The following is a 27,334-nucleotide window of genomic DNA, read 5'->3' on the forward strand; positions in this document are numbered from 1 at the left end:
ACGGTACACAGGTATACATTACAGACTTTATATAATTTCCTACTTATGTACGGTTTTATTGCAATAAAACATAAGAGAACCAGATGATACAATATAATATCAACTTCTAAATAACCAGTTAAATCATTTAAACATCTCAATAGTAACATCTAAATCGTTTCAGTTTTTTTTACATAATACCTATGATACAATAAGCTGATATAACAAGTAATAAACATTAAAAGTCTGTCTGTATAGGGAAAATAATAAATATTGACTGTGGTTGAGCCTGGATCACCAGTTTGGTCAGTGATTCAGTCACACCTGGCGGTGGTTCCTCCTGCTGCGCCTTCTGCAGCAACTTTCCGCTGAAATACTCTCTCCCGTCGTGTATTAGTACTGCGAAGGACTGATTTCTGTGTCCAGTAGTTACCCTGGGAAGTTGGGTTGACACTGGGAACAATGTGGGAGAGATATAGAAAAAAATATTCGTATTTAAGACACTGGAACGCGTCAGTTTGTACCTCCTAATTGCGGGTTATTTGTGTATTGTGTATTGTGTATGTGTGTATTGTGACCTTTTCCATTATTGGGTGATAGAGATTGCAGTGAGACACAGACAGCTAAAGATGGAGATGTTTCGCCCTCCTACAGAGATATAACTATGGTCCTCGCAAGGTAAGTGCTCAACCAGTAGTGTGTGTGATGATTAAGTTGGGTATCTTGTTGAAACGTTTCTCCTATACACTAGGCTTCTTCAGTCAAATACCGAGGCAGCAGCTGTAGTGGTGAAATAAAGATGTAATCAGTCAACCTTGGAGAAATGGTCTTGGAGGGGGTCAGTCCCTCAGGCTGGAGAAGAGTTTCTCTCTATGGAGCCGAGGCACTGACCACCTCAAATACTATTTCTTCAAGGTTTATGGACTGATTACATCATTTTCATTTCACTACTACACCTGCTGCCTCTGTATTTGACTGAAGAAACATACTGAGTAGGTGAAACGTTTCAACAAGATACCCAACTGTGGCTCATGTGTCTTAATCATCAAATTGTCTTTATTTTATACCATTTACACCATGACAGTAGTACCTATTATTTGTGACTTGATATTCCAGGTTGGAGTTATTTATTTAGGACTAAAGAAGCCATTCATGGTGACACGTTTCTTTTAATGTCCTTAATTGTACACGAGTCACTTTCCATATTATTGTTCTAGCTACGGTATTGCTTTATTATTCGCTGTTATGACTTCTGTTTACCTGGAGAGAGAGAGTTTACCTGGAGAGAGTTCCGGGGGTCAACGCCCCCGCGGCCCGGTCTGTGACCAGGCCTCCTGTCAGTGAAAATCATGCATTATTTTCCTTTTTAGAAGTGAAACTTGTCAGTATCCTGGCACATTATTTCTCCCGCAATTATTTTGGAGGGTTTTAGGAAAAAATGCATTTTGGAGGACGTATAGTACGTTATGGCCCCTCAGGGGAGGTTCCTTGACGCTGGTGAGGGGCTCTTGATCTGGGGCATTGGGTCTGTGCTCCGGTTCCCTGAATTAAGCCTGAATACCCTCCAATCCCCCCCCCTACATGCGCTGTATAATCCTGCGGGTTTAGCACTCTCCATAATTATAATATTACGTTATGGCCAGTTATAGCGAACGTAAACAAAGACGAATGGAATGCTTCCTATCTACCGCTGGCGAGTAAGGTTAAAATAGATTCTGTTAAGTTAGGTTAGGTTGAGCATCTTACATTTGTATGAAAGCTAGACATTTTTAGGAGTAATTTTTCGAACATTATAGTAATGGTTGGATTTGAGAAAGATCTGCCTAGTAAGGACCAGTAGACCTTCTGCAGTGTTCCTCCATTATTATGTTCTTTTATCTATAATTACCCCTGATTATCTCTCATTCTCTAGGCGCTGTAGGGCCCATACAGGTTTCACGCTTCATAAAATATAATAGTTAATAATAGTCTCCATTAATATATTAAATTAAATCTATACCTTTTATATATATATATATATATATATATATATATATATATATATTTACATATGTAAATTATCCAGGATAACCCCAAAAAATGTCAGACATTGATTTATTTCCATTAGGGTCCTTGTAATATCTTATTTTAACTTCATCCATTATTGCCTACCATGCCTGAATACGTCAGTCATTTCATAACTTCCACCTTTGTATCTCGCTTCCTCCCGTATCTTTCATTTCCTGGTTCACTTAAGAAGGTTCACTTGATATAAAGGAAGCGTTGCGCATCACTGTGAACAAGGCTGCTACTATTGTCTTGAAATATTGTTAATACTTGTCTTCTCTTACCACAAGTTCACATAACCCTTGTGTGGCTGATGGCTTTAAAACTTGTAAATCAACCGCAACATCTACAACAACCATACATATTAACACCAACCCTACCAACCACCACCACAAGTACCACCACGACCACTAGTACCACCACGACCACTAGTACCACCACCACCACTAGTACCACCACTAGTACCACCACTAGTACCACCACCACCACCACAAGTACCACCACCACAAGTACCACCACCACAAGTACCACCACCACAAGTACCACCACCACAAGTACCACCACCACCACAAGTACCACCACCACAAGTACCACCACCACAAGTACCACCACCACAAGTACCACCACCACAAGTACCACCACCACAAGTACCACCACCACCACCACAAAAACCATATCACTGTTTTAGTAATCACCTCCCACTCCAACCACACCACACCAATAATCTCCACAAAAACCGCCTTCACAAACTCGAAGAGGAAGAAATAAAAAGAGAAAGATGGGGGAGAAAGAGGAAAGAGAATGAGTAAGGAGAGACACGAGGGGAAAGAGAGTGATAGCCTAATAGAAATAGAAATTGAGTGAGTCGAGGTGCTCGTTAAAGCAGTCAAAACATTATCTTGCGTCTATATAACCTACATTTACGATGATCTCTCCAGAGCATCGAAGAGTAAACCTTCACTCTATGAAATAATTGCCTACTCGGTAAATGTCAACAACAGCAACTACAACCACCCTCACCACCACTACCACCACAATCACTAAGAGGAATGTGAGCACCAATAGTGGGATTGATCTGGCCCCCATACAGTACACAAGGCAGCGTAGTGTTGGCTACTTAGTAGCGAGTGTATCAGCAGGCATCCTGTCGCTGGGTTTCCGGCGCTGTATAGTCCTTGTGGCTTAGCGCTTCTTTTTTGATTATAATAATAATGGGTTTCCGGCTCTCTGTCACTCCTCCACGATACTCTCCTTTTATGAAGGTGACAGCACAGCAGTTGCAGACTATAGATAAATTTCCGTCGCTGCGAGAAAGAAGTCATTCCCCGTATTGCATAACCCCAGCCCCCTGTACCTCAGTGCTGAGTGCAGCAGAAGTCTGTAATGTAATTCAGTATTAGCGTTGGAGATTTTCAAGTGAAAGGGCCGAGGTGGCATTCACAGGTTATCACTTGGAAACTAATGTCATAATTTCTTTAATAAAAAAAATGACAGATGAGGACATACACAGCCCAACACAAATTCAAACTTTCCACCAAGAAAGACCTGCTTTTAAAGTTTCAAGTCAAGCTGGAGAGGCTTTCTGTTGTTATCTCACCATAATACACTAACACTAAGGTTGAAGCAGCTCAGGAGCTGCATTATCAGGTTGAAGGTTTGAACTCAGATGAGGAACTCTCAAATTAGTTATCAGAAACCAGTATTTCAGTTATTGGAGTGCTTAGTTATGATTATAATAATCATAACAATGGCACCAACACATGCCAAAATCAATTCAATCTTTTCTCTGAGACTGACTAGGGATTAATGCCTAGTAATTTTTATTTAGGGTTTGGATAACTTACAAATGTGTTAGTGGCGTTGAGGACTCGCAGATGTCACAGATACATACAAATTACATTAGGTATATTTAAGCTAGGATAAACCAGTCAAGTCAGAGGCTGACCTCTCCTGATCAGGAGAGATTCTCCAGTTATTTCATGAAACACAGAGCTTTGTTAACAAACACATCAGCACTAAAAGGTTAAAGCTGACCAGACGCTCTGTTCTTCAGCTCAGCTCTTGCACAGAACCCAACAAATTCAAGCGTAAAGAAAAATAACACTTGCATCTACAAAGCATAACCCCCCCCTCCCCCCCCCCAAAAAAAAAAAAAAAAGTCGTCCATTTCATAGCCAAAATCCGGCATTAAAACTACTCTTACACTCTCTCCTAAACACTTTTTACAAACCCTGCAACTCACAAGTCTTAACGTTGGATCAGTGGAAAGTCCACTGATCCAGTTCCTGGAATTTACCTGGAGAGGGTTTCGGGGGTCAACGCCCCCGCGGCCCGGTCTGAAACCAGGCCTCATGGTGGCTCAGGGTCTGATCAACCAGACTGTTATTGCTGGCCGCACGCAGGCTGACGTACGAACCACAACCCGGTTGGTCAGGTACTGACTTTAGGTGCCTGCCCAGTGCCTTCTTGAGGACAGCCAGGTGTCTATTGGTAATCCCCCTTATGTATGCGGGGAGGCAATTGAACAGTCTTGGGCCCCGGACACTTATTGTGTTCTCTCAGTGTACTCGTGGCGACCCTGCTTTTCATCGGGGAATGTTGCATCTTTTGCCGAGTCTTTTGCTTTCATATGGAGTGATTTTCGTGTGCAGGTTTGGTACCAATCCCTCCAGGACCTTCCAAGTGTATATTATCATGTATCTCTCTCGCCTGCGTTCGAGGGAATACAGATCAAGGACCTTCAACCGTTCCCAGTAGTTTACGTGCCTTATCGCTCTTATGTGTGCCGTGAAATTTCTTTGTACACTCTCCAGGTCTGCAATGTCGCCAGCCTTGAAGGGGGCCGTTAGTGTAAAGCAGTATTCCAGCCTAGAGAGCACAAGCGATTTGAAGCGAATCGTCATGCGCTTAGCGTCCCTAGTTTTGAAGGTTCTCATTATCCATCCCATCATTTTCCTAGCGGGTGAGGTAGACACATTGGTGTGGTCTTTGAAGGAGAGATCCTCTTGACATTATCACTCCCAGGTCCTTCACATTACTTTTCCGCTCTATTGTATGGTTAGAATTTATGGTATACCCTGACACGTTTTTATTTCTTCAAGTTTTCCATATCTGAGTAGTTGAAATTTCTCCTCGTTGAACTTCATATTGTTTTGAGTGGCCCATTCGAAGATTTGGTTGATGTCCGCTTGGAGTCTCGCAGTGTCTTCGATGGAGGTCACTGCCATGGTGATCCGGGTGTCATTCGCAAAGGAAGACACGGAGCTATGGCTTACATCTCTGTCAGAAATGAGGATGAGGAATAGAATGGGAGCGAGTACTGTGCCTTGTGGAACAGAGCTTTTTACCATGGCTGCCTGGGACTTTACTCTGTTTACTATTACTCTTTGTGTTCTGTTTGTCAGGAAGTTGTATATCCATCTACCAACTTTTCCCGTTATTCCTTTATCCCGCATTTTGTGTGCTATTACACCATGGTCACACTTGTCGAAAGCTTTTGCAAAGTCTGTGTATACATCTGTATTTTGTTTATCCTCTACAGCATCCAGGACCTTGTCATAGTGGTCCAGTACCTGGGACAGGCAGGAGCTACCTGCTCTAAAACCGTGTTGCCCTAGGTTGTGTAACTGATGGGTATCTATGGGTATCTGGTTATCTTGCTTCTTAGAACCCTCTCAAAGATTATTATGATATGGGATGTTAGTGCTATCGGTCTGTAGTTCTTTGGAATTGCTTTACTGCCACCTTTGTGGAGTGGGGCTATGTCTGTTGTTTTTATTGTGTGGGGGATGACCACTGTGTCCATGCTCCCTCTCCATAAAATGCTTAAGGCACGTGATAGGGGCTTCTTGCAATTCTTGATGAACACGGAGTTCCACGAGTCTGGGCCTGGGGCAGAGTGCATGAGCATGTCATTAATTGTCTCTTCAAAGTCTTATGGAATTAGAATAATCGAGATTTTTGGGATGACCAAATTTTGGGTTTCGTTTGAATTGTCGACACTTAGAGTGGGTAGTGGCTCGCTGAACACTGAGTCATATTGGAACTTTAGTATCTCGCTCATCTCTTGGCTATCATCTGTGTATGTCCCATCCTGCCTAAGCAGGGGCCCAATACTGGATGTTTTTTCCTTAGATTTGGCATAAGAAAATAAGTTTTTTTTTTTTTAATTTCCTTTATGGCTTTTAGTTCTTCCTGTAATTCTTGTCGCCTATAAGATTCCTTCAGCTTAAGTTCAATATTTGCAATTTCATTGACTACTGCCTCCCTTCGTATTTCAGATATATTGACCCCACTCAGCAGCTCTTTGACTCTTTGCCTTCGTCTGTATAGGGAACGTCTCTCTCTTTCTAGTTTACATCTTCTCTTTCTTTTTCTTAATGTGTCTTGAGTAGGTCTCAAGAACCACAGAATTCAGTTTTTCAGGGCAAATGTTCGGATCTGTGTTGTTTAGGATATCTTCCCAGCTTGTTTCATTTAGGACATGGTTTACTTGATCCCATTGTATGTTTTTGTTATTGAAATTGAATTTCGTGAAGAGACCTTCATGACTGCTCACATTTTGCTGGTCCGGAGCCCTGTACATACATATCTGTACCCTTATTATGTTGTGATCTGGTGAATTGTCTTTGATAGTTATATTACGTATCAGATCGTCATTGTTAGTGAAGATGAGGTCCAGCCTATATTCTAGTCTTGTAGGCTCTACTATTTGCTGGTTTAAGGTGAATTTGTTGCAGAGATTTAATAGTTCGTGTGTGTGTGAATCTTCATCTGAGCTGCCTCCCGGGGTGATCTCTGCTAAAACATTATTTGCTATACTCTTCCATTTTAGGTGTCTCAGGTTGAAATCTCCTAGTAGTAAGATGTTTGAGGGAGGAGTTGGGAGATTTTCCAGACAGTGGTCAATTTTCTGAAGCTGCTCTGGAATTGCTGGGAAGTTGCATCTGGAGGCTTGTATACTACCAGTATTTTATATGTCGTTATCATATCCCCCCTATCTCTCCTGTCTTTCAGTGTCGTCAGGTCGATTTCTGTGTATGGATCCTACCTACACTATTTCACTCTCCAGCTTGTTCAACTTCCTGACAACTCTGAAGAAATGCTTTCTAACATCCCTGTGACTCCTTAAGTTTTCAACTTCCAGTTGTGACCACTTGTTACTGTGCCACATCTCTGAAACATTCTGTCCCTGTCCACTTTTTCAATTCCTCTTAATATTTTATAAGTCGTTGACTCACGAAATCGTAATGACACGATTGCAAACAAACCATACCACGGGCGGGATTTGAACCCGCGGTCAGAGAGTCTCAAAACTCCAGACCGTCGCGTTGCATTTGTGGACACAGTGGTGCCTATGCTAACCTTCCTATGGTGTAGAGATACACCTAGTTGGACGAATCTTATTGAAGCTAGCTGGTCCAGTGGCTAACGCGACGGTCTGAAGTTTTGAGACTCTCTGACCGCGGGTTCAAATCCCGCCCGTGGTATGGTTTATAAGTCGTTATCATGTGACCCCCTCCCCATCCTTTGTGTGTGTGTGTGTGTGTGTGTGTGTGTGTGTGTGTGTGTGTGTGTGTGTGTGTGTGTGTGTGGGTCATCACATCCTGTCAGAAGTTCCCCAGACTACTCATTGGTAAACATCACTCCTCCAATTCTCAAATATCTTAGTCTTGTGGAGTGTTGAGACGAGTGCGCATCAGATGCTGATGCTGTCAGCTATGTGTTGACAAGTGCTCTTCCTCAGCTGTTGTATCTGCCAGGAACACTTGTTGCATCACCTGTCATCCACACACCTATCTTATTTAGCAATAACTGCACCTTGGACGCCTGAAAACAGCGTCCATGAACTCTACACATCCGTAGTGGCACTTGTGAGCTCTCAGTACCTGTCTTACGCAGCAAGAGCTCTCTCTGAATAACAGTAATAGAACCTGTCTGTGCGCTCTAAACACGTGTCACGTGCAACAAATGCTCTGAAATTTGTAGCAGCACCTGTGTACTTTACACATCTGCTGAGTGGTTAACACGCACGATACGTAAACCATCTCAGGTCAGGGTGAGAAACTTTCACTGTAAGACCCCATTTATATATATATATATATATATATATATATATATATATATATATATATATATATATATATATATATATATATTAGGTAGATGGCGAGAATATTTTGAGGAACTTTTAAATGTTAAGGAAGAAACAGAGGCAGTAATTTCATGCACTGGTCAGGGACGTATACCATTTTTTAGGAGTGAAGAAGAGCAGAATGTAAGTGTGGGGGAGGTACGTGAGGCATTACGTAAAATGAAAGGGGGTAAAGCAGCTGGAACTGATGGGATCATGACAGAAATGTTAAAAGAAGGGGGGGATATAGTGTTGGAGTGGTTGGTACTTTTGTTTAATAAATGTATGAAAGAGGGGAAGGTACCTAGGGATTGGCGGAGAGCATGTATAGTCCCTTTATATAAAGGGAAAGGGGACAAAAGAGACTGTAAAAATTATAGAGGAATAAGTTTACTGAGTATACCAGGAAAAGTGTACGGTAGGGTTATAATTGAAAGAATTAGAGGTAAGACAGAATGTAGGATTGCGGATGAGCAAGGAGGTTTCAGAGTGGGTAGGGGATGTGTAGATCAAGTGTTTAAACATTGAAGCATATATGTGAACAGTATTTAGATAATGGTAGGGAAGTTTTTATTGCATTTATGGATTTAGAAAAGGCATATGATAGAGTGGATAGGGGAGCAATGTTGCAGATGTTGCAAGTATATGGAATAGGTGGTAAGTTATTAAATGCTGTAAAGAGTTTTTATGAGGATAGTGAGGCTCAGGTTAGGGTGTGTAGAAGAGAGGGAGAATACTTCCCGGTAAAAGTAGGTCTTAGACAGGGATGTGTAATGTCACTTTGACTTAAGAAATCGTAATGACACGTAATGTTGACGGCAGTGAAGGGACTTGAGCTAGAGTTCGTCACGGCCACGCTAGCTGGAGATTCGTCTGTAAAAACTTGCATTTGTGGTCACAGAGGTGCCTGTGCTAACTTTCCTATGGTGTAGAAATATACCTAGTTGGATGAATCTTATTGTGGCTAGCTGGTCTAGTGGCTAGCGCGACGGGCTGGAGTTTTGAGACTCTATGACCGCGGGTTCAATCCCGGCCGGGGGTATGGTTTATGTGTAATGTCACCATGGTTGTTTAATATATTTATAGATGGGGTTGTAAAGGAAGTAAATGCTAGGGTGTTCGGGAGAGGGGTGGGATTAAATTATGGGGAATCAAATTCAAAATGGGAATTGACACAGTTACTTTTTGCTGATGATACTGTGCTTATGGGAGATTCTAAAGAAAAATTGCAAAGGTTAGTGGATGAGTTTGGGAATGAAATGAAAGTGAACATAGAAAAGAGTAAGGTGATGAGGGTGTCAAATGATTTAGATAAAGAAAAATTGAATATCAAATTGGGGAGGAGGAGTATGGAAGAAGTGAATGTTTTCAGATACTTGGGAGTTGACGTGTCGGCGGATGGATTTATGAAGGATGAGGTTAATCATAGAATTGATGAGGGAAAAAAGGTGAGTGATGCGTTGAGGTATATGTGGAGTCAAAAAACGTTATCTATGGAGGCAAAGAAGGAATGTATGAAAGTATAGTAGTACCAACACTCTTATATGGGTGTGAAGCTTGCGTGGTAAATGCAGCAGCGAGAAGACGGTTGGAGGCAGTGGAGATGTCCTGTTTAAGGGCAATGTGTGATGTAAATATTATGCAGAAAATTCGGAGTGTGGAAATTAGGAAAAGGTGTGGAGTTAATAAAAGTATTAGAGGGCAGAAGAGGGGTTGTTGAGGTGGTTTGGTCATTTAGAGAGAATGGATCAAAGTAGAATGACATGGAAAGCATATAAATCTATAGGGGAAGGAAGGCGGGGTAGGGGTCGTCCTCGAAAGGGTTGGAGAGAGGGGATAAAGGAGGTTTTGTGGGCAACGGGCTTGGACTTCCAGCAAGCGTGCGTGAGCGTGTTAGATAGGAGTGAATGGAGACGAATGGTACTTGGGACCTGACGATCTGTTGGAGTGTGAGCAGGGTAATATTTAGTGAAGGGATTCAGGGAAACCGGTTATTTTCATATAGTCGGACTTGAGTCTTGGAAATGGGAAATACAATGCCTGCACTTTAAAGGAGGGGTTTGGGATATTGGCAGTTTGGAGGGATATGTTGTGTATCTTTATACGTATATGCTTCTAAACTGTTGTGTTCTGAGCACCTCTGCAAAAACAGTGATTATGTGTGAGTGTGGTGAAAGTGTTGAATGATGATGAAAGTATTTTCTTTTTGGGGATTTTCTTTCTTTTTTTTTTGGGTCACCCTGCCTCGGTGGGAGACGGCCGACTTGTTGAAAAAAATATATATATGTCGTGCCGAATAGGTAAAACTTGCTATTTTGGCTTAAGTAGCAACGTTCTTGCCGAATAAGGCCAATGAAAATTTGTGTATGCAATAATTATATATATGCAAAACAACCACTCTGAAAGAATAGAGAAATTCCAAGCGCTTTCGTGACTACTCACATTATCAAGCAACTATGAAAGTAAAGCATCCAAGGAAGCTTGGATGCTTTACTTTCATAGTTCCTTGATAATGTGAGTAGTCACGAAAGCGCTTGGAATTTCTCTATTCTTTCAAAGTGGTTGTTTTGCATATTCTGAAATCACCTGTTTACTGTGATCTTATTGCATACATATATATATATATATATATATATATATATATATATATATATATATATATATATATATATATATATATATATATATATATATATAACCTTATTGCCACCTCTGTTGCTGCTGCTTCATCATCAGCAGCATCATTACCATCATCATCATCAGCATCATCATCATCAGCATCATCAGCAGCATCATTACCATCATCAGCATCATTACCATCACCATCATCAGCAGCATTATTACTCCTTCCAGTTCTACCACTCCCGTTCCCTGCCCCTCTAGTATATATTCGATCTAGCTTTCTTCTCTTCGCTCTTCTCTGTGGAACTTAATCGTGCAGGCCGGAGCGAAACTCCGTTTGACGCCATTTCGTTCCGACTTAGACGTGTAAAATTAGAGAGAGAGCGAGAGAGGGGGGAGAGAAGGAGGGTAGAATGGGGATTATCAGCTAATTGAGAATAGCCAGTACAAGTGTGCTTAACATGACTCCCTCTCCCCCCCCTCCTTGATCATACCCTTCCCCACTATCCTGTGGCAGGAGGGAGGGGAAGCAAGAGTGTTTTGGGTAATTTATACATGTTACTTATGTATGATTTGTGTACCTGTACTTAAATATACAAGATTGTGACCTTCCTAACTCCTAAATCCTGTATTTTGCGCTTCCGCTCTCTCTCTCTCTCTCTCATAATTTTGAATTTGAATTAGTATATAGCTTATACAGTTATAAAAGTTTTTTAGCAAACTTTTTTCTCGAGATCACTGCTTATAAAACTAGGTTTAATATGGTTACTTGCAGGGGCCTCTGGTGCACTTTACTGATGTACTGTATTTTCCTTACTGCCCTTTACTAGGAGAGCAGAAGCATCGAGGAGCCTCAGAAATGTAGCAAGAGCCCTGTGTGGGGTGAAGAGCTTGTATACGGAGTTGCCAACAAAGCTCCAGTCTGAGGTATCAAGAGCTCTGCAAACGGGGATGTCAGTGAAGCTCTGTGACGAGTGATGGGGAAGGTAGAATATTTAAACATTAAAACGGAAGGACAAGGAAAACTAATGATGCCTTGGTGACTGTTACAGCAGGACATGAAGAGAAAACTCTAAATTTCATTATTGCTCAGAATCTAAGAATCGTGGTGAGCTTCACTAAGTGTGCTGGAGAGACAGTAGTAAAGCCCTAGGCTACAGCAGGGACATGAACGAGACTCTTGGTTTCCACGGAGTCCTGAACTTCAAGAAGACCCTCGGCAGTGTGTCAAACTCCGGTGGAGAGGACAGTACACCAACACACCCGAGAAACGTTACCGGTGTTCCTAAAGGGGACATGAATGAGGGCGTTCTGGAGGTCAACAGGAATATTACAGACTTCCCAAATTTCACCAGGGTCGTCAGTGGATCAATAGACCTGGGAAACATCACTGGAGCTCTGGATTACTCCTCCCTGCGAATAGGGATTGTCTCGGATGACGTGACCTTGATACAAAGAGTTTCTTATGAGGTACTTCTGCCCATAATGATAGTGCTGGGCCTGGTTGTCAACATATTTGGTATCTTCCTTCTCACTAGACGCAAGCTCAGGAGCAGACCTGCAAATTCGTAAGTTGAATACTGATTTATTTATGTTAAGAGTGGAAATACTAAAATGCAAGATGAATACGGTATATTTCAGGCTCATACTGAGACCCTATTCTGAAAACCACGATTTATTTGATAGAATTCGTTAAGAGGAAAATCACCCACTCGTGTCTTTGTTATACAATGACCAATGCTCTATTATTGTTAGTTTGTCAGCGAAAAACCTCTGACACAAGTCTTGGTGGTGCAAGCTCTAGTGATGCGATAGTAGCAAAAAAAGTGAATATTGGCACTAGTGTAGCCTACCACATGATATATTTATGAAATGTATTTGTTATAATGTCTGTGGAAAGCCTAGTGCTCTGCTCTAGGATTAATGTAAGAGAGAATGCTGAGTCAACATGTGATATACACCCCGGTTTAACCTGCACCACTGACATCCTCTGTCCTCTCCTTACAGATACTATTTGATGCTGATATCCTGTGATCTTCTCATCTTAGTGATTAGCATCCCCACGGCCATCACCGTTAACGGCTGCCGCCTCTTCTCATATTCCGTAGCTGTCTACTTCGCCCACATTTTCTTCACTTTCTTTTACATAATTCAGACTTTTACTCTCTACGTCATTCTCTGGATCTCTTATGATAGGTTCCTCGCATTGTGGTTTTTCAAGAGGTTCCATGAAGTTCAAGGTCGCCGAGTGTTGCGCAGTAGAGTTTTACTAACAATGAGCCTGTGTATTTTGATGCATATGAAGCACTTGTTTGATGTACAATTTATGTGTGTAAAGTCCTCGGAAATAGTTAAGGAGCCGGATGAATGGTGTGAGGGCGGAGTATGGATCATCAAAGATGACCTCCACAGCTTGAGCAGGAAGAACGTGTGGACACATTTGTGGTGGGTGCTACGTGGTTTGGTGGTGTTGGTGGTGCCAATTATCCTGGTATTGGTGTTTAACGTCGGCATCGTGGTGGGACTGGTTCACCGCCGTCTTCACAATACTGCTGCCACCACCAGGACTCGAGGACAGGCCTACTCCAGCATCTACATATCTCTTGCCATCTCTGCCACCTTCGTCCTCTGCACTGTTCCTATCACCGTCCACGCTACCTTCTATGCTGAGAACATCGTCAACTGCACCGGCCCTTATTCCGAGGAGGTGTTCCGTGCTGTTGCAAACCTCCTCCTGATAGGAGAACACCTCACCCATTTCTTGTTCTTCTCCTTCAATGAAACTTTCCGCAGCGAACTGAAGACTTATCTCATGGCAGGGCGACATCGAGTTCTAAGTGCCTTCTCGCAGTCTTGTTTCTCTCAGCGCAAGAAGTCCACTGTTTCCCCTGCCACATCTTGCCCTTCGCAATACCCAGGAGGACCACCTCAGTTAATCATCTCCCCGCCTGAGGGATCAGCGGAAACCAACAGTAAAGACCCTCGAGAAGCTCCCATCCATTCAAACATCCCCCTCAGAAACATGTCTCTTAGTGACTTAGACCATCCCACTAAACCTTCCATCCGACACTCCGACCAAGGCCCTCCATCAAGGTCCTCGGTGAACACGATTGAAGAGGTGTTATGAAATGATAATTATGTGAAGCGCTAAGTGTGTGTGTGTGCGCGCGTGTGTGTGCGCGTGTGTGTGCGCGTGTGTGTGCGCGTGTGTGTGCGCGTGTGTGTGCGCGTGTGTGTGCGCGTGTGTACTCGCCTATTTGTACTCACCTATTTGTAGTTGCAGGGGTCGATTCACAGCTCCTGGCCCCGCCTCTTCGCTGATTGCTACTAGGTCCTCTCTCTCCCTGCCCCATGAGCTCTATCATACCTCGCCTTAAACCTATGTATGGTTCCCGCCTCCACTACTTCACTTTCTAGGCTATTCCACGGCTTGACTACTCTATGACTGAAGAAATACTTCCTAACATCCCTTTGATTCATCTGAGTCTTCAACTGCCAATTGTGACCTCTTGTGTCTGTGTCCCATCTCTGAAACATCCCGTCTTTGTCCACCTTGTCTATTCCGCGCAGTATTTTATATGTCGTTATCGTGTCTCCCCTGACCCTCCTGACCTCCAGTGTCGTCAGGCCGATTTCCCTCAACCTTTCTTCGTAGGACAATCCCCGTAGCTCTGGGACTAGTCTTGTTGCAAACCTTTGCACTTTCTCTAATTTCTTGACGTGCTTGACTAGGTGTGGATTCCAAACTGGTGCTGCATACTCCAGTATGGGCCTGACGTAGATGGTATACAGAGTCTTAAACGAATCCTTACTGAGGTATCGGAACGCTATCCGTAGGTTTGCCAGGCGCCCGTATGCTGCAGCAGTTATCTGATTGATGTGCGCCTCAGAAGATATGCTCGGTGTTATACTCACCCCCAGATCTTTTTCCTTGAGTGAGGTTTGCAGTCTTTGGCCATCTAAACTATATTATGTCTGCGGTCTTCTTTGCCCTTCCCCAATCTTCATGACTTTGCATTTGGCAGGGTTAAATTCAAGGAGCCAGTTGCTGGACCAGGCTTGCAGCCTGTCCAGGTCTCTTTGTAGTCCTGCCTGATCCTCGTCCGATTTGATTCTTCTCATTAACTTCGCATCATCTGCAAACAAGGACACTTCTGAGTCTATCCCTTCCGTTATGTGTGTGCGCGTGTGTGTGCGCGTGTGTGTGTGCGCGTGTGTGTGCGCGCGTGTGTGTGCGCGCGTGTGTGTGCGCGCGTGTGTGTGCGCGCGCGTGTGTGCGCGCGCGCGCGTGTGTGCGCGCGTGTGTGCGCGCGTGTGTGTGCGCGCGTGTGTGTGCGCGTGTACTCACCTATTTGTACTCACCTATTTGTACTCACCTATTTGTGGTTGCAGGGGTCGATTCACAGCTCCTGGCCCCGCCTCTTCGCTGATTGCTACTAGGTCCTCTCTCTCCCTGCCCCATGAGCTCTATCATACCTCGCCTTAAAACTATGTATGGTTCCTGCCTCCACCACATCACTTTCTAGGCTATTCCATGGCCTGACTACTCTGACTGAAGAAATACTTCCTAACATCCCTTTGATTCATCTGAGTCTTCAACTTCCAATTGTGACCTCTTGTGTCTGTGTCCCATCTCTGGAACATCCCGTCTTTGTCCACCTCGTCTATTCTGCGCAGTATTTTATATGTCGTTATCATGTCTCCCCTGACCCTCCTGGCCTCCAGTGTCGTCAGGCCGATTTCCCTCAACCTTTCTTCATAGGACAATCCCCGTAGCTCTGGGACTAGTCTTGTTGCAAACCTTTGCACTTTCTCTAATTTCTTGACGTGCTTGACTAGGTGTGGATTCCAAACTGGTGCTGCATACTCCAGTATGGGCCTGACGTAGATGGCGTGTGTACGCGTGTGCGCGCGTGTGTGTGCGCGTGTGTGCGCGCGTGTGTGCGCGCGTGTGTGCGTGTGTGCGTGTGTGCGTGTGTGTATGCGTGTGTGTGTGCGTGTGTGTGCGTGTGTGTGTGCGTGTGTGTGTGCGTGTGTGCGCGCGCGTGTGTGTGCGTGTACTCACCTAGTTGAGGTTGCGGGGGTCGAGTCCGAGCTCCTGGCCCCGCCTCTTCACTGGTCGCTACTAGGTCACTCTCCCTGAGCCGTGAGCTTTATCATACCTCTGCTTAAAGCTATGTATGGATCCTGCCTCCACTACATCGCTTCCCAAACTATTCTACTTACTGACTACTCTGTGGCTGAAGAAATACTTCCTAACATCCCTGTGATTCATCTGTGTCTTCAGCTTCCAACTGTGTCCCCTTGTTACTGTGTCCAATCTCTGGAACATCCTGTCTTTGTGTGTGTGCGTGTGTGTACTCACCTAGTTGAGGTTGCGGGGGTCGAGTCCGAGCTCCTGGCCCCGCCTCTTCACTGATCGCTACTAGGTCACTCTCCCTGAGCCGTGAGCTTTATCATACCTCTGCTTAAAGCTATGTATGGATCCTGCCTCCACTACATCGCTTCCCAAACTATTCCACTTACTGACTACTCTGTGGCTGAAGAAATACTTCCTAACATCCCTGTGATTCATCTGTGTCTTCAGCTTCCAACTGTGTCCCCTTGTTACTGTGTCCAATCTCTGGAACATCCTGTCTTCGTCCACCTTGTCAATTCCTCTCAGTATTTTGTATGTCGTTATCATGTCCCCCCTATCTCTCCTGTCCTCCAGTGTCGTCAGGTTGATTTCCCTTAACCTCTCCTCGTAGGACATACCTCTTAGCTCTGGGACTAGTCTTGTTGCAAACCTTTGCACTTTCTCTAGTTTCTTCACGTGCTTGGCTAGGTGTGGGTTCCAAACTGGTGCCGCATACTCCAATATGGGCCTAACGTACACGGTGTACAGGGTCCTGAATGATTCCTTATTAAGATGTCAGAATGCTGTTCTGAGGTTTGCTAGGCGCCCATATGCTGCAGCAGTTATTTGGTTGATGTGCGCTTCAGGAGATGTGCCTGGTGTTATACTCACCCCAAGATCTTTTTCCTTGAGTGAGGTTTGTAGTCTCTGACCCCCTAGACTGTACTCCGTCTGCGGCCTTCTTTGCCCTTCCCAATCTTCATGACTTTGCACTTGGTGGGATTGAACTCCAGGAGCCAATTGCTGGACCATGTCTGCAGCGTGTCCAGATCCCTTTGTAGTTCTGCCTGGTCTTCGATCGAGTGAATTCTTCTCATCAACTTCACGTCATCTGCAAACAGGGACACCTCAGAGTCTATTCCTTCCGTCATGTCGTTCACAAATACCAGAAACAGCACTGGTCCTAGGACTGACCCCTGCGGGACCCCGCTGGTCACAGTTGCCCACTCTGACACCTCGCCACGTACCATGACTCGCTGCTGTCTTCCTGACAAGTATTCCCTGATCCATTGTAGTGCCTTCCCTGTTATCCCTGCTTGGTCCTCCAGTTTTTGCACCAATCTCTTGTGTGGAACTGTGTCAAACGCCTTCTTGCAGTCCAAGAAAATGCAATCCACCCACCCCTCTCTCTCTTGTCTTACTGCTGTCACCATGTCATAGAACTCCAGTAGGTTTGTGACACAGGATTTCCCGTCCCTGAAACCATGTTGGCTGCTGTTGATGAGATCGTTCCTTTCTAGGTGTTCCACCACTCTTCTCCTGATAATCTTCTCCATGATTTTGCATACTATACATGTCAGTGACACTGGTCTGTAGTTTAATGCTTCATGTCTGTCTCTTTTAAAGATTGGGACTACATTTGCTGTCTTCCATGCCTCAGGCAATCTCCCTGTTTCGATAGATGTATTGAATATTGTTGTTAGGGGTACACATAGCGCCTCTGCTCCCTCTCTCAATACCCATGGGGAGATGTTATCTGGCCCCATTGCCTTTGAGGTATCTAGCTCACTCAGAAGCCTCTTCACTTCTTCCTCGGTTGTGTGCACTGTGTCCAGCACTTGGTGGTGTGCCCCACCTCTCTGTCTTTCTGGAGTCCCTTCTGTCTCCTCTGTGAACACTTCTTTGAATCTCTTGTTGAGTTCTTCACATACTTCACGGTCATTTCTTGTTGTCTCTCCTCCTTCCTTCCTTAGCCTGATTACCTGGTCCTTGACTGTTGTTTTCCTCCTGATGTGGCTGTACAACAGTTTCGGGTCAGATTTGGCTTTCGCTGCTGTGTCATTTTCATATTGTCTTTGGGCCTCCCTTCTTATTTGTGCATATTCGTTTCTGGCTCTACGACTGTTCTCCTTATTCTCCTGGGTCCTTTGCCTTCTATATTTCTTCCATTCCCTAGCACACTTGGTTTTTGCCTCCCTGCACCTTTGGGTAAACCATGGGCTCATCCTGGCTTTTTCATTATTCCTGTTACCCTTGGGTACAAACCTCTCCTCAGCCTCCTTGCATTTTGTTGCTACATATTCCATCATCTCATTAACTGGCTTCCCTGCCAGTTCTCTGTCCCACTGAACCCCGTTCAGGTAGTTCCTCATTCCTGTGTAGTCCCCTTTCTTGTAGTTTGGCTTCATTCGTCCTGGCCTTCCTGCTTCTCCCTCCACTTGTAGCTCTACTGTGTATTCGAAGCTTAAAACCACATGGTCACTGGCCCCAAGGGGTCTTTCATATGTGATGTCCTCGATATCTGCACTACTCAAGGTGAATACTAAGTCCAGCCTTGCTGGTTCATCCTCTCCTCTCTCTCTTGTAGTGTCCCTTACGTGTTGGCACATGAAGTTTTCCAGTACCACCTCCATCATCTTAGCCCTCCATGTATCTTGGCCCCCATGTGGGTCCAAGTTCTCCCAATCGATCTCCTTGTGGTTAAAGTCACCCATGATCAGGAGCTTTGCCCTGCATGCATGAGCTCTTCTGGCCACTCTAGCCAGTGTGTCAACGTGTGTGTGCGTGTGTGTGCATGTGCGTGTGTGTGCGTGTGCGTGCGCATGTGTGTGCGCATGTGTGCGCGTGCGTGCGTGCCGAATAGGTAAAACTTGCGATTTTGGCTTAAATAGCAATGTCGTCTTGCCGAATATGGCAAGCGAAAATTTGTGTATGCAATAATTTCGCAAAAATCATTCTGAACCTAACGAAAAAATATATTTCATTGTGTTTGTTCATTATTAAATTTGTGTAAACTTGTCTAAAATATATTTAGTTGGATTAGGCTAAATTAAATTGCGCTTGTTATAATAAGGTTAGGTAACTTTTCTAAGGTTCTTTTGGAACAAAATTATTAATTTTTACAGTAACATAAGTGAAAAAAGTATATCTTTAAATTGACCAATTTTACCTATTCGGCACGACATATGTATAATGTGCACACACACACGCACACATGCGCACACACACGCACACACACACGCACACACACACGCACACACACGCGCGCGCACACACACACACCAGTGCATGCTCACTAATATAGACACCTATGCACATTCCAATGTACATACAAATAGACACTGAAAAAATTTTCATCTCAGCATATATACATACACCAATGTATAATAAACGTATACTGATGTAGCACCTAATTACTGTTGTAAAGTACGTGACTAATGTTAATACAAACTCTGGAATATTATAAAATATCAAGGCTTAAAAATGTTATTAAATTGAATAGTGTTTTGCTGTATAACCCTTGTGGCTTAGCGCTTCTTTTTGATTATAATAATAAATTAATAGTGTTTCGTCACCAGTGTTTCCACACTTGAAACTCCGCATGTCAACTGCACTCTCAGTGCAACACTATTTTGAATATTAACATGCATGGGGAAGCCCCTCCAAGGAGGTGCCTTATGCCATTAAGGGGTTCTTGATCCAAGAAACTGGGTCTATACTACCATTCCTTGGATTGAACCTTATTGCCTCCCAGTCCCCATGTACTTGTCTAAAAAATGTAATAATATTGCTTGAAAATAAAATATATCATTTATGCTGGCTGACCACTTGACCTGAGAGGATACCTACCTGTTTTTAATTAGAAATGCTGATCCAAAATAATTTGAATACTATACCATATATATTATGTTAAAAACAAGCACCAGACCTGTATGGGTCATACAGCGCAGAGGTGGTCAAAGTAGTACGAATAGGGATTAGTGGTGTAAAATTATGGTGCAGTAGATTTATAGCCATGGTAAATCAGCAGTAGAAGGAAGGGGTGGTTAGAGATTGGAGTGGTTTTTATAATTGCTGCGAAGGGATAGAGGCACAGCAGTAATGAGGAATTTTGTGTGGTGGGGTATTACACTTCATGAAGTTTGTTAATTGCTAGTGTAGGTGGTAAAACATTAACAGTATGAGAGGAGGCATCATGAAGCTGAGATGCTGTGTGTTTCAGTTTAGGTGAAGGTCTCCAAGAGTTCCTTGGAAGTGCTTATTGAGGTCCATATCTGGCTCTGTTTTAGAAATATGCTGCTTTGGTTACAACTGTCTGGTGGCACGGATCCAGAAGGGAGTGTAATGTATGGGACTTGCAAGGTTAGTTTAGACAGATACATCAGCACCTGTCTAAGGAAGAGGGGATTGTGAAGTGCCACTTGGCTGATGTAGGATCCTGTAAAGGTAGGACTGACTTGTGCATAGAGGTAACAGGTTTTGAAGGTCTATAAAGGTCAGTTCCAAATTTCAAAGGGATAGCTGAAGAGGTCTGTACTTTGTGGAGCTGTGAAGGTGACACAGTGAAGAGGTGGAACCTTAAGAACTGTATTAAGGGTTGGATACTGGAGTGAGAGCATAGGATGCAACTATGGTAGATCCAAATCATTATTCCCTGTAGGTGAAGTTGCATATTTGTCTGGTTATAAGACAAACCTTTCTCTTCCACTTTCACTTTCCTGAAGAAAAACTGGTTACCAGTGAGAACATAAAGGATGTGCTTTGTAATGTTACTGCAGGAAGGGTGATTGTCACAATTTATGCTCTGTTCTCTATAAATGGAACATTTTGCCTATGACTTGCAATATTTTGAGTGGCCGTACCACCATTTGTGGCACTGTTGTGTTGATTCAAATTCCCTCACTGCCAAGCATTGATCTGTGTTTGCTGAGGAAGTGTATGGCCATCAAACATCAGCCTGGTATTTGCTTATTCCACAAGCAGGGCAGACAAGTGTTGATTAGTCATTGGGGTATTGCAATTCTTCTTCTTTTTTCTTTGTCCAAAACCGTCTGCCAAATCTTGCTATGCCACCATGGAAGGTGTGACAGTTCCTCTGCATGAAGCGGGGGTGGAGTGTTGGTGGACAGTCTGGTTATGGAACTGATGATGTGCATCCCACTTTGTAGGTGGAGGAAGTACAGTAATTCCTTAGCCAACATGGGTCAGTTCTTAACACGTGATCATTCAGGCAGGCATCAAGATTCGATGGTTTTACCGAGATAATCTTGTTCACTGGTGTTTGGAATTGTAATCATAACTAACCACTAAACTCACAAGGATCATACAGTGCTCTGGTGTTTGTTTGGAAATTTTCCATTGGAGAAGTTTCCAGGTTCTTTTTCTTAAGTGTGTGATAAGGGCATGTGAATTTCAGAGTAACTGTTAGTCTGTCATCTCTTGAAATCCCTACGGGTTTAGTGCTTCCTGTGATAAAATGTCGTCTAAACCCTTGTAGGTTTATTTAATAATGGGGAAGTGCTAAACCCATAGGATTATACAGCACCTGTGGAGGGGGGGACAGGGGGGATGGCAGGTATTCAGGCTCAATTCAGGAACTGGAGTACAGTTCCAGTTCCCTAGACTGAGCACCTCACCAGCATCAAGGGGACCTTGTGGGTTTAGCATTTAGTTTTGATTTAATCTTTGAGCAAGAATATTCATGGAAAAGTCCTAAACCCACAAGGGTCATTCAGTACTATATATGTAACATTTAAAAATGCAAAAAGACTGCTGTGCCCAGGAATAGTAAAACAGCTTTGTATATTTAAATGATTTTTTTTTAATTTTTATTTCTTTTCTAACCTTATAATTGACTTAGGTTACAGCAGTAAGCTATGGAACAGGAAAGGTGATCATAGCAAATATTCTACACTCGACTTGGCATGATTCCAATGAGAAAACACAATGACCCAAAAATGTAACAAAATGCTATCCCTAAACCTTACAATACATGAGCGTTTATATATTACAATGAAGAAATAATGTAATGCATTTAACGACACACAAACACACAAAAAACTGGGATTTATATTGGTGTAAAGTAATTGAATTGAAACACTTTTTGTACTTTTTGTGGGCCAATCAAAACAATAGACATCGTATATTAAATGCAACCATATATTAAAATTAGCCAACAGAAGTGACAAGAAGCTACACCATTTTACTTAGTTAAAACTGACTGAAAAAACATCATGCACATTATAAACATTGCAATTACATTAGTTTTAAACAAATTAATTTGAATTATCTTTATGGAAAACTAATTAAAAAAAAAAAATTCTTAGTGCATTTCAAGTAATTTTCACACATTAGCTTGTGAAATATTAAATAAGTTGTGGCACCGTTTGGAGAATATCACATTACCACACTGATGTAGTATATACACCTGGCACATCCCCTAAAATGGTGCATCCTCGTCTCACATAAGCCCTCGTCCCCTTTCCCCCCCCACCCTGCCAAAAGCATTTCTTAACTGTAGATTGCATAGCAACCTCATTGCTACCTGACAGATAATTACCAAACAACTATGTACAACTGGGAAGGAAAACTTATTTTGGCCACTTCCCACACAAGAGACCACTGCCAAAATAACAAGTATGGTATGAGAAGCATTATGTATCATGAAGAACCACTGCAGACAAAGCCAAATGAAATATATTAGAAAATTCGCCAAATAGACACGTGTCTACAAATATTAGAAAAATAAACCTAGGAAGTAATTAACCTCTCCGAACATGATGGAAAACATTCCCTACCTTACAAATGTTACTAGTGGTAATATCTGTTGAAAAGTGAGCACCTACCTTCATTACATCTTGTTACATTATCTCAAATCTAGTTAAATACACTATTGCATTACTCTTGGACAATGCATTAGTACGTGGGAGATACAAAGCTATGTAGCCAAACCCACGGTGTTTTGGACAGGATCAGGAATTGTGTTCCTCTTAAGTACTTCAATAAGGCTTATTTTTTATTATAAAGTGAACAGGAAACTGAGCTTTGCTGAGGTACTAATTACAACACAAACTGCTGATCAAGTCAAATTATCCAACTTCCCAGCAAAGAAACTGCCCATATAACAGTCAAATTCATCATCTTAAAATATCTTCAAGATGCCATTTTAACTATTTTAAGGGAACATGAAGGCATTAAATAGCTGAATATATAGTGGTGCCAGCTGAAATTTTCTATATCCCTGCTGTGAATATGTGATCAACCACAGAAGAATGTTTACCACTAATACTGAAAGTCAAGGGTACTTCTTGCCTAGTTTACCTAATCAACTTTCAGCTTTATACAGCATTCTTCAGATTCCTACATAGTACTTTCTCTAAAACTCCTATTTTGCTGGACTGTTACCTGATGTATTGTTGAGCTGCACATCTGGTAGTGAATAGCAGCAACTATTAATAAGAATGTGTGTATTTTATATATATACATATATATATACATATATAAATATATATACATACACATTACCAAAGAACTCTGATGCATAACTTAGCCAGTTAATTTGTCTTAAATATCTGGGGGCAATAATCAATACTGATTAATGAGTAAACAATCCAATATTTACAAATATATATATATCTCTATATATACTTCATCTTTTCTTAGTCTAACATGTTAACACTTCCCTCTTTGAAAGAGAAAAATTAACAGTCTTTACTATTAAGTTTGATAAGACTGAGCAGAACCTCAAGTACACAACAGAATCATTCAACATTTAGGAAAACAGTTGGCATCATTAAATGGGGATTATAGTTTAAGGAAATTTTTCACTTGAGCCATTAAAAAAATAAACATTTACTTAAAGTTTGTGAAATATTATGGTAAAGGTAAAGCCAATAAACTAGTCAAACAGCTAACAAATATCAACCCTTCTCACACAATCATATTATCAAGTTCCTATCATACAATATCTCACTTTTTTGTCATAATGAGCCTTAACATATATGCACTTTACACACACTCCTTTACACTGGAACCTGAGGCAGCTCATCATCTCTAAATAATAATAATAAAAAAAAATTTATCCATCAAATCCTAACTAGATGTTGTTGGTGATTGGGGAACAGGAACTGGAGCCGTTTTGGGAATTATTTTTGGGACAACAGCAGTCCCTGCTGACTTTGTCATATCTGAGAGAGATTTTGATATACTGTCTGATTTAACTGCTTCAGACTTTATGTTATGATTTACCTTGCTGATTTTAGATATTACTGGTTTGGAGAATTGTGATTTTGCTGCAATCTCCAGTTTTTTAGGTTCTGACTTGGTCTTTGTTTGACTGGTGCCTTTACTGTTTTCTAAGGTTTCTTGTTTCTGAGCTTCTGATCTAGTCTTTGCTTGGCTGGAACCTTTGTTGTTTTCTGTGGTCTTTTGTTGGGATTGTGCTTGTTGGGTCTTTGCTGTAGATGTAGCTGGGATCACCTTGTACTGTACAGGTCTTGGTTTCCTGTAATTTCCAATACTGTCTGCTCGTAGCCACTGCATCTGTCCACTTGAGTGCCTGCTCCTTGATCCACTGCTCTGTAAATAATAGAAAAATTGAATTACACAAAAGCATAGCAACATAATAAGGGAGGCAATAAAACTAAGAAAAAATAGGAGAGGAAAGTGATAAAGAATAAAAAGTACTGGGTACATATGAGGCTCTTCCTGGAAAAAAACTCAGCAAGCAATGATTTCAAAATGGGAAAAAGTTCAAAGCTTCCAATTCATAATTCATGAATGAATGAAGATATTTTGATCATTCAAATATTTTTTAAGAAATTTCACTGATAATTTTGTGCATAAGCTTAACCACTCTGGCATTAGCACGTACAGTGTTGCAAAGTCAGAGTTTGTAAACTATGAAAACTTTGAGGACTTTTCTGTACTATTACAATGTATTAAAATGTATACATGTATAGCTTTTATGGGTTCCAACATTTATTCCCCTCAAGGAAGGTTCCTTGATGTTGGTGAGGGGCTCTTGATTTAGGGAATTGGATCTGTGCTCCAGTTCCCCGAATTAAGCCTGAATGCCTTCCACATCCCCCCCCCCAGGCGCTGTATAATCCTCCGGGTTTAGCGCTTCCCCCTTGATTATAATAATAATAATCCAACATTTATTGATGCTATAAACCACTTGTAGCAAACCTACAATTGGGTTATAGAATTAATATATGCTGGAACTTGTTAAAGATGTTAATAATTTTTTATCCATTTTAATACTGAAAGTACAGTGGACATTTATAATTCATGGGGTTACATTCCTAAAAACTCCACTACCAATGATTTCCATAACTTATGGAGTGAAAAATGTGGGCAAAATAGGGCAGTCTTCCTCCGTCATAGCTGTAATGACTTATTTCTCTTTCATTTCTCTATTTCATTCTTTTCACTGTCACAATAGGGATTATTTGTTACAAAGCCTTAAATTTGAGACAATGAGGTGATAAACAAATCACTGATTCTCCATGATGCATGCAGCACCCTTCAGCATCTCTATTACCTTCAGTTTTTTAAACAGCCATAGTTTCAAGCTTAATTTTCTTTTCTGCTTTATCAGCATCACCTGCACTTCATTTGGATGCCATGATAAAACATCCGGAGATGCGATAAGAACATAAGAAAGAAGGAACACTGCAACAGGCCTACTGACCAATGCAAAGCAGGTCCATGCCATCCCCCGGCCTAGAACAATGACCACCTAGTCAGGTCACTTCCACTTAAGGAAGGAGCACAGTGCCAGATCTAGTAGCCCAAGCTAGTCAGGTTCAACTCTCACCCACGAAGAGAAAAAGAACGAGTGATATGCACCTAGGGAAAAATGCATGGTACACATCCAGATACACTGATCCGTTTGGCAGACTGTTTGTTTGCATCTCCTCATCCTCCCTCACACCCTTCCCTGCAATGCTGGAACAATGGAACTGCCCAATTCGTAACGGGGTGTCTCCTGCCTGCCTGCTGCAGGACTCGTTAACGAAAATGCGTGCCACCAGTGGAAATGAGTTCTGATCCAGTGTGCCTAAACAGAAATGTCATGCTTCTACTGGAAATTAAACTAAATTTAAATTGCAGAATATTAAATAATGAGCTATGATCATGCAATTCACAGATGTCTACTGTACTTAAAATTTTCATAATACACATACAATGCCTATGCAGTACCTTATTTGCACTCATGAGCACCCACTTAAGTATACATACATGAAACACACACACAAAATACAGTACTAAAGAAATTTCCTACAAAAAATTGAACAAACAGAATATCTTTATTAGTTCATGGGTTATGAGTTGTAAAGTTCAATGAATATTTCCAGGAGTGCCTCAAATGTAAAAGGACTGACAATATGGAAAAAGAGAATAAAAACTGAAATTTTAAAAGATGAATTTGGTAACTGATTATGTGAAGCACGAATAATTATAATAATTGGGAGAACATAAACCCCATTAAGGATCATAAAGTGCATGGGTAATAAGAGGTAATCAAGTTTAAGCCACTGGAGAAGTCCCTCTCCCTGAACCAAGAGTGCCTCACAGGCATTAAGGTACCTCCAAAAAAGGACAACAACAGAAGAGCCATCAAAATTATTGGACCAGACTAGGTGTGTGTATATACATGTTTTTTTTAACACTTTGGCCATTTTCCACTATTTTTTTAATGCTAGTGGTACTTGCCTATATGTGCAGGGGTTGAGTCTTAGCTCCTGGCCATGTTTCTCAACTTGCTGATTGCCAGATTCTCTCCCTCCTAGCCTTGTGGGCCCTATTGTACCTGCTATTTCAACTATCTATGGAGTATACATTCCACCACTATTTCACCAAGATCATTCCACTTTCTGACCACACGAGACTGAAGTAATACTTCCCGAGATCCTTGTGGCTCGTCTGTGTCTTAAACTTCCAGCTGTGTCCCGAGTTCCTATTTCTCGCCTCTCAGCCTGTCCCTGTCTACCTTGAGTATTTTGTATGGTGTTATCATGTCTCCCCTGGTTCTTCTGTCCTCCAATGTTGTTAGATTAATTTTCATTAGTCTCTCCTTATTACTCATGCTCCTTGATTCAGAAACAAGCCTTGTTGTAAACTTCTGCCCTTTCTCCAGTTGAACCTGCTCCCTCAGGTGTGGGTTCCATACTGATGCTGCAATCTCCAAGATGGACCTGACATATGTTGTATGAAGTCCTGAAATGACTATTTATTAACCCTTTCAGGGTCCGTCCCGTAGATCTACGGCTTCACACTGAGTGTCCAAACCGTAGATCTACGCCAAAATTCTAGCGCCGTCAAATTTAGCGCAAAAGCGCTCATAGGCCTACATGTGAGAGAAAGGGTCTGCGTGGTGGGTGTGCGCCATAAACAAAAAATCTAGGTGCCCGCATAGCATTGTGGGAACG

The 27,334-nt window shown here is 42.2% G+C and overlaps 2 protein-coding genes across 10 annotated transcripts in view; one reads left to right on the forward strand and one right to left on the reverse strand.

The window, feature by feature from the left end:
- Positions 1-272: 272 nt before the first annotated feature.
- Positions 273-16,424, forward strand: LOC128703999 (probable G-protein coupled receptor B0563.6). Of its 4 annotated transcripts, none has more exons than XM_070099209.1 (3): positions 273-657; positions 11,611-12,348; positions 12,788-16,424. In XM_070099209.1, exons 2-3 carry the CDS (start codon positions 11,948-11,950, stop codon positions 13,905-13,907), a joined length of 1,521 nt encoding a protein of 506 aa, XP_069955310.1. In that variant the 5' UTR covers positions 273-657; positions 11,611-11,947; the 3' UTR covers positions 13,908-16,424. The 4 variants fall into 4 exon arrangements, with proteins under 4 accessions (XP_069955310.1, XP_069955308.1, XP_069955307.1 ...); XM_070099207.1 differs by lacking the exon at positions 273-657 and adding an exon at positions 7,677-8,083; XM_070099206.1 differs by lacking the exon at positions 273-657 and adding an exon at positions 7,677-8,077.
- Positions 16,425-21,696: 5,272 nt separating this feature from the next.
- Positions 21,697-27,334, reverse strand: part of larp (La related protein) — a 145,192-nt gene continuing 139,554 nt past the window's right edge. For all 6 annotated transcript variants that reach the window (XM_053798885.2, XM_053798886.2, XM_053798887.2 and 3 more), the window contains one exon: positions 21,697-24,476. In XM_053798885.2, coding sequence (XP_053654860.2) covers positions 23,991-24,476 — 486 coding nt within the window. In that variant the 3' untranslated portion in view covers positions 21,697-23,990. The remainder of the gene's footprint in view (positions 24,477-27,334) is intronic.

The sequence above is a fragment of the Cherax quadricarinatus genome, chromosome 66, assembly GCF_038502225.1.
Source record: "Cherax quadricarinatus isolate ZL_2023a chromosome 66, ASM3850222v1, whole genome shotgun sequence".
In the NCBI taxonomy this organism is placed as follows: domain Eukaryota; kingdom Metazoa; phylum Arthropoda; class Malacostraca; order Decapoda; family Parastacidae; genus Cherax; species Cherax quadricarinatus.